At 47.0% G+C, this 10101-nt stretch overlaps 1 protein-coding gene across 1 annotated transcript in view; it reads right to left on the bottom strand.

Moving 5' to 3' along the window:
- Positions 1–10101, bottom strand: part of si:ch211-45c16.2 (mitogen-activated protein kinase kinase kinase 13) — a 72256-nt gene that overhangs the window by 23942 nt on the left and 38213 nt on the right. The window contains exons 6-9 of the mRNA XM_048598565.1: positions 7082–7190; positions 5992–6101; positions 4240–4356; positions 1291–1428 (exon numbers count right to left, since the gene is read on the bottom strand). Of these exons, the coding sequence (XP_048454522.1) occupies positions 1291–1428; positions 4240–4356; positions 5992–6101; positions 7082–7190 (474 nt within the window). The remainder of the gene's footprint in view (positions 1–1290; positions 1429–4239; positions 4357–5991; positions 6102–7081; positions 7191–10101) is intronic.

Raw genomic sequence — 10101 nt, 5'->3', positions numbered from 1 at the left:
AGATGTGCAGGTGAACATCTGCTTGATGTGGAAAGTCTTCTTGGGGCCTGGGATGGGGGTGAGGGAGGAGGTATGGGGGCAGGTGTCGCACTTCCTGCGGTTGCAGGGAAAAGTGCCGGGTGTGGTGGAGCTGGAGGGGAGTGTGGAGCGGACGAGGGAGTCACGGAGAGAGTTGTCCCTCCGGAAAGCAGATAAAGGTGGGGAGGGAAAGATGTCTTTGGTGGTGGGGTCGGATTGCAGATGGCGGAAGTGTCAGAGGATGATGCGTTGGATCCGGAGGTTGGTGGGGTGGTACGTGAGGACGAGGGGGATTCTTTTTTGGTTTTTATTGCGTGGACGGGGTGTGAGGGATGAGTTGCCACCCGAAGGTTGCAGGAACAGCAACTCATATTCCGCTTGGGAACCCTGCAGCCGAATGGTATCAATGTGGATTTCACAAGTTTTAAAATCTCCCCTCCCCCCACCGCATCCCAAAACCAGTCCAGCTCGTCCCTGCCTCCCTAACCTGTTCTTCCTCCCACCTATCCCCTCCTCCCACCTCAAGCCGCACCTCCATCTCCTACCGACCAACCTCATCCCGCCCCCTTGACCTGTCCGTCCTCCCTGGACTGACCTATCCCCTTCCTAACTCTTAGTGTTGTTGGAAATGTGCCAAAAGGTCACGAAGAGGTGAAGGCTGCAGGCGGTTGTGGTCACGTGGTGAGGTGCATGGCTGGGCGGACGGGTGGGTGGGTGGGTGGTTGGGTGGTTGTGAGGGTAGTGCGCATCGTATTTGCGCGTGGGGACCGCGAGCCGCCGCCGTTAGCTCGGACAATCCCACTGTGTGCAAGAGGGGGAGCTGCCACTCCAGGTCCACCCGAGGATGTGGACGTAATGTGACAGTAGGGTAAGAACGTCGCCGAGCCGATTGTTCCCCCGCCTCGTGTCACCGATGGACTCCCCAAACTGTCAATGATGGGCTCCCGCCTCGTGACGGTGATGAGACCGCGAGTGTCGACAAATAACAAACCCTGCCTTCTCTCAGTGGTGGTGACTTGTTGGGAGCAGAGTATACAGCTCTGCCTTTGGGTAAGTAACTACATAGTCCATCCAGCCACAGGGAAATTGGCAAGGTTTAAAGTGCAGCTGAAGACCCCTCCTTCCACTATTTCCTTTGTATCCAATGACAGAGTTTCCCATCTTCTTATCTCTGGGTGCTGAGCCTAGTGGATTACATCACATCCCCTCTGTTTTCTGACTGCACTGAGGGTTGTTGTTATGTCTGCCACCAGGTTGTGAGCCGATACCTACCGCTTGCCTTGGGCTCCAGGTTTGTGGCTTGAGGCTTTCTTTTTGATCAGTTTCTCGACAGCGTTGGTGCGAATGATCGGCCTGACCAGGTGTCGCTTGTATGACCCAGGGTATTTCTTCTCCACGGCTTGTTCACGCCTGTAACACAACAAAAACTGCTTAGGCCTCCGGGAAGGGGAGAGGAGGTAGATCTTTACAAGGCCGTGCTCAGTGTTGTTGGGTAAAGGCCCGTGCTCTGCTCTGTAGGTGAGGGAGTTCACTGCTGGGTTCACAGGATGGGGAAGGGAAGTAGCTCCAGCAGCAGTGGGGACTCTTCAATTAACAATAGCATGCCCCCTGGGCCTGGCCTGGCCATAAAACGTAGGAACAAAAGTAGGCTGTTCAGCCCATCCGCAAACCTGCCATACAATGAGATGAATGGTTGATGTGATAATCCTCAACTCCCCATAACCCTCGATTCCCTTACTGATTAAAAATCTGTCCATTTCAGCTTTGAATATACTTAATGACCCAGCCTCAACAGCCCTCTGTGGTACAGAACGCCATAGATTTATTATCCTCCAAAAGAGGGGAAAAAAAAATTGTCCTCTTCTGTTTCTTAAATGTGTGATCCTTTATTCTAAGATGATGCCCTCTGGTCCTAGACTCTCCCACAAGAGGAAGCAACCTCTCTGCATCTACCCTGTCAAATCCTCTTAAGAATCTTGTATTTTTCAATAAGGACATCTTTCATTCATCTATATTCCAATGAATACAGGCCCAATCTACGGAACCTGTCACGATAAGAGAACCACTTCCCGGACTGCTCCAATGCCAGTATATCTTTCCTTAGATAAGGCAGCTATGGTCTGACTAGTACTTTGTATAGTTTTAGCAAAACCTCCCTGCTTTTATAATTCATTCCCTTTGAAATAAAGGCCAACATTCCAATTGCCTTCCCTATTAGCCACTGAACCTGGATGCTAGCTTTGTGTGACTCGTGCACAAGGACTCCCAAGTCTGTCTGGTCCATAGCTTTTGGCAGTCTTTTTCCATTTAAATAATATTCAGCTCTTCTATTCTTGCCAAAGTGCATAACCCCGACTGAGGTTTTCGTGACTCTTGATGAAACGATCGTGAAAGTGAGGACTAGTCCAGAGTCAGAAGTGACACAGTGGTCTGGACCTTGCAGCCTGGGTCACTTGGACATCAAGAGATGGGTGATACACCATGTTCACTGTCTGCACAGGGAGAGAAAATTGGAGCAGGTTCTGGTCATGAAGGAAAGTTTTGCTATACGCTATGTAATTCTGCATGGTAGAGACCACTGGAGACCATCTAGAACAGGTTTCTACAGAAACAGATAAACCCACACTACCTCCCGTCTCACAGGTAGACAGGGGTTTACAATAAATTCTGGCCTTGCTGATGATACCCCTGTTTCAAGGAGGAAGAAAATGTATTGAGTATTGCTGGAAAAAAGGTACATTTAGTCAAAGTTTTTCATCTTGCACAGATCAGGATTTGGGTCAGAAATTGAAGGAGGGTAAGATGCATGGACATTCAATCAGACAAGTAAAATAAAAATCTCAGGATGAAGGAAATGCTGAAGTCAAACTAAAACATCTGCACAAACAGAAGACAGACATTGGGTCAGCTCGGATAATTGATTTACACAGAAAAATCAGAAAGCGGTAACAATAATGAACTATGTGTGCAGTTAGGTTGAGATCAGTAATAGAATACTATCCAAATCAGGTGTGATCAAAAAGAGAAAAAGGAGAGGTGGTGGGATGACTGAGGAACAACGTCGCAATCAAAAAAATATATAATTTAAGCGGAAGGATGGGTCCAGACAAGTCCCACCTACAGCTCAGCTGAACTATAACTAGTAGTGAATGATATCACTGCCTGTTATTGTAACATCAATGCTGCAGAAATGAGACATAAATGTAGATAGATTGAAGAGCTGGAGGGGTTTACAGAGACAGAGAGGTTTGAAGCTATGTAACAAATCAATAGAAGCACTCAAATTTGGATTCAAAACTGTTCCAACACACTATGTCCAGCATGAGTGAGGTGCTGCTTTCTGGCCCCACTCATTATCTGTCGGATTATAGTCTGAGTACCTCTAGCAGTCGCATCTCTTCAAACCCCACCTTTGGAGGAGCCCCTCCACACGTACCCCCAAGATTTGTCCTTTTCCCCCTCCTCTCTCTTGTTTTCACACTCTGCAGAAAAGTCGTCAGCCAGCTTCCAGGTGAATGTCAACGACACCTAGCTCTCTCTCACTGGCACCTCTCCCTTGCCCTTCACAACCAATATCCATCCAGCTCAGGGACGATCATTCGAATGCATTTGGAGCAGGCTAAGGTGCAGGCAGCAACTTAGGATGGGTTCATATATCTGAACTAATATTCCAGAAAATACAAGTACAAATCCCATTCTGGCAGCCTGAAAATTTCAATTGAGTTCAAAAGCAAAGTCGCAAATAAAAAATCTACAGTCAGTAAGAGAGACCACAAAGCTATTGGGTGTAAAATCCTAGATGACTTGTTCATGTACAATCAGGAAGAATGCTTCCTGTGTCTACTTGTACGTTCAGCTCCAAGTGCAGAGAAAAATGATAAAAGTCCCTTCCATTTGCAAACTAATCTTCAGGACTCTGTTTCAATTCTGAAGGAGTCCTACCAGACTCAAAACATTAATTCTGGTTTCTCTGTCACCACAAATGCTACCAGACTTGCCGAGTTTCTTCAGCACTTTGTTTTTATTTTGACCTCCAGCATCCGCAGTTTCTGGATATTATTACCATTAAATCTCAGCTGCACTAACAGTGGCTTTGCAGGACATTCAGCTGCATCAAACTGGGGACTGAACCAGAACCAGGACCTGTCCCCTCTCATTTCAGAAGCAGTTTTCACTCAGACTTACACAATTTCAGATTGCAACAGTGGCTTTTATACATACTGTATGAGTTCCTTCTCCCTGATCTCCAGTTGCAACATGATTGCACTCAGTTCCATGTAGAGGTTGTTTGCTCGTTCCAGCTTCTTCTCGTAGTGTTCTCTGATGTCTAAGGCATGCCTGGAACAAAAGACACAGGTACTGGGACTGAATAGCTTCCTCCAAGAGGTCAAGAGCCACACTGGAGCCTTAACGATGAGTTTCTAACACTACTGCCAAATCTCTTTGAGAAATGAGGGTTAAAATTGTAACATTGGCAAACAAACAAACAAACATCTAGGTTTCCCATCACTTAGAATCTCCATTTCTACTCCTGCCCCTCACAACTTGGCTTTTGTGCTCAGGGTCAAAGTTTGTCTCAGGCACTGTGTGTGTGTGTGTGTGTGTGACAGAGAGAGAGAGAGAACATCCGTGTCAGTCTGTGTGAGAGAAAGTGTGTGTTTGTGTGTCTTGAGTGTGTGTATGTGTCTGTCTGTTTGAGTGAATGTTTGTGCGTGCGCATATGAGACAAGGGGGCAGCTTCCTTGAATGAAGTTTGCCAACTCAATTGGAGTTTCACCAACCATCACTACTACCTCAATCACCCCCCACTCTACCTTTTGCTTTCTAGTCATGCAACTGCCTTTTCCCACCCCAGAAATTTCAAACAATAATCCATTAATGAAACGTAAAAAATAAAGCACACCACTTTCTTTGTGTGTCTTCTGAGTTTTGTCTTAGGTTTTGCTCCTTGGAGGGTGCCATCATTCCTGTGGGCAGTTCTGAAGACCTGGTAACCCCTAGGTCTTGATGAGGTGAGAGGCTGTACCAGAAAACCAACCGCACTGGCTGGTTACGATAACTAGTGACAGAGCACTAGTTTTGTAAACCAGGGGTTGAGTGGTGTGGCACGATGGCACAGCGCTAGGGACCCGGGTTCGATTCCACCCTTGGGCAAATGTATGTGTGGAGTTTGCACATTCTCCCTGTGTCTGCGTTCTCCAGACTCCTCCCGCAGTCCAAGGATATGGTAGATTGGCCATGCTAAATTGCCCATAGTGTTCAGGGATGAGTAGATTAGGAGGGGTATAGCGGGATGGGTTCTGGGTGGGATGCTCTGAGGGTTGGTGTGGACTTGTCGGGCCAAACGGCCTGTTTCCACACTGTAGGGATTCTATGATCAAGTTTGCAAAGTTCAAAACTGGGTGAGTGGGTTATATGGTGACTGACTGGAAATAACACCAAATAGGAGGAAAGATGCTGGGCCTCCTAACACTGTCAAGCCAGTGATTTAAGTTACAGGGGAGGTACTATATTATATGAGTCTAGAATTCCTAGTGTGGAAGCAAACTATTTTGCCCATTGAGACCACACCAAACTCCTGAAGAGCACCCCACCCAGACCCTGCAACGCTGCATTTCCCATGGCTAATTCACCAAGCCTGCTCATCACCAGATGATGGGCAATTTAGCACAGCCAATCCACCTAACCAGCACATCTTTGGACTGTGGAAAGAAACATGACCACCCAGAGGAAACCCATGCAGACATGGAGAGAATGTGCAAAGACAAAAGTCACCCAAGGGTGGATTCAAACCTGGGTTCCTGGCACTGTGAGGCACCAGTATTAATCACTGAGCCATTGTACCATCTGAGGTTTTGATTATGTCTTACTGCAACGATGTTGTATATGCAGAATGCCCCAAAATGCTATTGAATCCAACAGGAAGATCACAAGCATGTCAGTCAAATCATTACAGTCAGGCAACGAACATACCTTAGCTCCTCTCTCCTCCGTCTGATTAATTCTTCATCTAACCGATGGATGCATGTCCCTTCACTCTTTATTTTTTCAAAGTGCTTCTTCACTTCTTCCCTCCATTCAGCCTGCAAATCAAATGTGCCCTTTATTTACAAGGGGGGCTCTCACGGTATGAAACCCAGGACTGCAGTTTAGTAACAAAAGACTCACACTGAAACAATATTCTTCTCCGATCTCTGCTACCCCACCCAAGATGGCCACTCTTCGCACGCGATTGGAGGTCTGGGATTGTTGGTGGGCTATTCAATTGGACAAACATCACGAATGAACAGAAATGAATCCTCAACTTCCATAGGGTGAGGGTCACAGGGAAGGCACCCAGATCAGGAACCCTGGCAAATATCCATTCCCACGCTATGGGACGACAAATACCGAGAGCAAGTGTCGTGGTTCTGCAATGAGGTGTGTTCACCATGCACAGACTGGGAATTGAATTCAAGCCATCTTGGATGGCTTCACCCTGTGTGATGTCTATAGCCAGACATGACTGCATCATTTGAGGGCAACAGCCATGTCTCAAGTTTAACCAGTATTCACCATACTCCAATTGCTCTGTCCTACTCAGCAGGTTGCGCCGTTCACTCACACTGCAACCAATTATACAGCCAAATACTAGTTAGCTTTCATCTTAAATAGCCCACCTCAATGCCCGGTATTGGCTCTTTGAATAGAGTTACTGTGATTACCAATGGAAGTAGCACCAGGGGCTTAAACTCTGATCAAAGGTGACTCATGTTTATCTTCAAATACCTTGCGCTTTCACCTTGACTCAATGACATTTTCTTCATGTCATCATTGCCTTTGACTCTGAAAGACAAAAAACCCCGTATCCCATGCAGCCTGGGGCTGCAAAAAATAGAAGTTTGATTTCCAAAATTTATAACAGTTGCCCTTTTCCCACTTCCCTTGTTGGTTTCCTTTTCTATGTGAGTTGTTCCCTCACTGCTAGGGGATGGCTCCAGGACAGCCTGATGGTACCGTATTCTAGTCACCAAGCTGGGAAGCTGGGAGCAGACTCTATGACAATGGAATGCCACGTGCTTACCTGAGATTTAAAATAGGTTTCTTGGGGGGTGCCCAGCACATCAGCAGATGCAATGTCCAGGTGGAGGAGAATCTGCCGGAATGATGGTCGGTTGCGAGGTTTACAGTGCCTGAAAGTAGAGTGCAGCTCCTTCATCAACTGTACAGCCTCACCCACCTCTGCCTGTAATCACTCACGTGTCTGCTGCCCTCCCTCTCTTTGTCTGTTGTACATGGACTGCGTTTCCCAAAGGTTCTGAATAACTCAAAACAACATTCGCCCTGCTGAAGTCATAACAAGCACAACCACACCACCTGCACCCCCCACCTCCTCCCCCTCCACCCACCCACCCAACCTCAGATACTGAGGAATAGAGAGACACAGACAATCAGTATGTACAGGGTGGGGGAAGAGAGAAGAGCCAGACAGACAGAAGGAAAGAGAAAAAGTGTACAGAGAGGGAGACAGAAAGAGGGTGAGACAGAGGCAGCGAGAGAGACAAAGGGAAAGAGAGTGTGTACAAGGAGGAAGAGACAGACACAGTGTTCAGGGAGGGAAAGACACAGTGAGACAGGGAGGGAGGGACACAGTGAGACGGACAGAGTGTATAAGGAAGGCATGACATGGATAGTGGGACAGAGATAGAAAGTGAGAAAGAGAGAAATAGTGTGATACAGGGAGGGAATGGCAGACTGAAATGGGACAGGAAAAAAAGAGTAAGTGGTACATAAAGGGAGAGAGATACAGAAGGGGTTAACGGCAGAGAGTGAGACAAATTTAGGAATGGGGAAAAGGAGAGAGAAATGATTCAGAGAGAGTGATCCTGAAAGACAGGACAAAGACAGAAAGAGAGAGATAATTTTGCCATTAATAGAAACAGAAAGTAACAAGTAAAATGTGTTGGTGACTTATTAGCTTTATCATCAGACAAATTCAAAATCAGTTGGTGAGAAAGGCAGAGACACAATACTTGCATTTAGAAAACATAGAGCAGCAAATCATTGCACGGCCCCTCCAAAGACCAGACATTAAGCCCTAAAACGCAAACCTAGGATAGGATATAAAAAACTTTACCAAAGGTGTACATTTTAACAAGGAAGGAATGAAGTGTGAGAAAGTTTCAAGAGGGAATTTCAGAGTTTCAGGCCTAGGAAGCAAAGTAAGTCAGAGAGGCAGTGTAGGCTAGATGGAGGCATGAGAGCTGTAGGAATGGAGGAGGTTACAGAGATTGGCAAGGGCAAAGTTGATTGAGGTATTGGAAATGAAAGAGGAGAATATTGAAGCCAGGCTCCAGAGCTAGCATAGGTCAGGAAGTAAGTCAGGGACTGATGAGGAAGACTGGATACAAGTTAGGATATAGGCAGGGTGGTTGATTGGAGACTGGTCTGGTGTGTTGCCTTGTCTCCTGGAACAAAGGTTTTCAGTGCAGGAGTTTTAGCAGCAAATGAACAAAGGCAGGCGAGATAACAGGAATGTTATACAAGCGCAATCTGAATTACGTTTCATGGGGACATGTCAATCCAGCTTGCAGATAATGACCATGGTGATGGATGGAGACAGTGCATGGGCATAGTGATTGCGGTACTGACTGTAGATAATTGCCTTGGCCATCTCAGTATTGTCTTGGAGAAAGTGCTTGCTCATTGAGATCTCACTTCATCCCAAACAAAGGGCTGTGGAGGGTTATGGGGTGCTGGTCTGGCAGAGCTAGGCATCCCTGGGTGATGACAACCATGGGCAGTGTATAGGTGAGAAACAGACAGGCACAAGGAAAGGGATTTGAAGATCATTTGATCCGGGGGTGGGGGTGGTACCAAAGGTAGGAGTGATGGCGCCAGACAAGAGGCCATCACAGGATGTTCTCTGTATCAGAACACAGCAGGTGAGAGATAGGGAGTGCCAATCATATCCAAGACAGAGATAGTACAACAGAAAGAAGAGAGAAGGGTGGGGGGGGGGACAGAGAGAGACAGGAGAGGGGGATAGAGATGGAAAGAGAGAGGAAGGAGAGAAGAATAGGGAGAGAGACAGAGTGAGAGATGGAGATAGAACGATAGAGACAAAGAAAAAGGGGGATACTAAGTGACACAAAAAGAATGGGGGACAGAAGGATAAAGGCAGAAAGAACTGAGAGGGAAGGGAAGGAAGAAGAGATGGAGAGAGTGTGGAATGGGATGGGGAGGAAAGAGAAGAACAGAAGGGAAAACATGAAACGTTTGAAACTACCTCCGACAGCATCAGGAAGTCTTGGAGTATAGAGAAGATACTGGCTGTTACACAGGGAAATATGACATCCAGTGTGCAAAGAGTAACTGGCAAGAATGGTGTTGCTCAAGGCACAAATACTGGTCAAATCAACAGAGAGAACTCACTGTGCCTCTTGGGAATAGTGCTCAGGGAACCTTACACGACGGCACAGGGACAGCTTCATTCAAATACAGCAAACTGACAAAGCACTGCACTGGAGCATCAGATTAGGAAGAAGAGAGAGATAGAAAGACAATGACACAGATTGTTTTGGCTTACGACTGTACTGTAGTGCCACATGTAGCCACTGTAGGGTAATGATATACAGCGACACAGCAGTGTGCCAGTCAGCTCCAAGTACCCCCTCCTTACAAGCTTGTTTCCAGTGAGAGTGCATTTGTCTCTGTTCAAACTGCAATAGCAGGCAGCAGTTAATCCTCAGGATAAGCTGGGACAGGTCCCACAATTAGATCTGTATCAATGTCCCCTAATCTTAGTTCACCCACACCCTGCATCGCACAGGAGTCCAATCCACTCTTTGTGGGAAGAAACTATCTCACACAATATTCTGTGCTCCCCCAGTGAAGTTCCTGAAGCTCTTGTATTCTCCCCACGTCACTCGGTTTCAGATGGGCAATTCTACCAGTCTCCCTTAACTCCAGCCTGTGCTGCACAATCTAGAGCCCCATCAAAACCCAGGAGCTGAGAAACACCTCTTACTCTCCTGTGGCGCTCTCTTTCTCTCCACCCACCCAGACTCTGTCCCCTTCTTACCCCAGCCCCAACCCATAGCT

This window comes from Rhincodon typus, chromosome 7 (genome assembly GCF_021869965.1).
Source record: "Rhincodon typus isolate 14 chromosome 7, sRhiTyp1.1, whole genome shotgun sequence".
NCBI lineage: Eukaryota > Metazoa > Chordata > Chondrichthyes > Orectolobiformes > Rhincodontidae > Rhincodon > Rhincodon typus.
The sequence above is the reverse complement of the archived record's forward strand: the minus strand, read 5'-3'. Positions and strand labels throughout refer to the sequence as shown.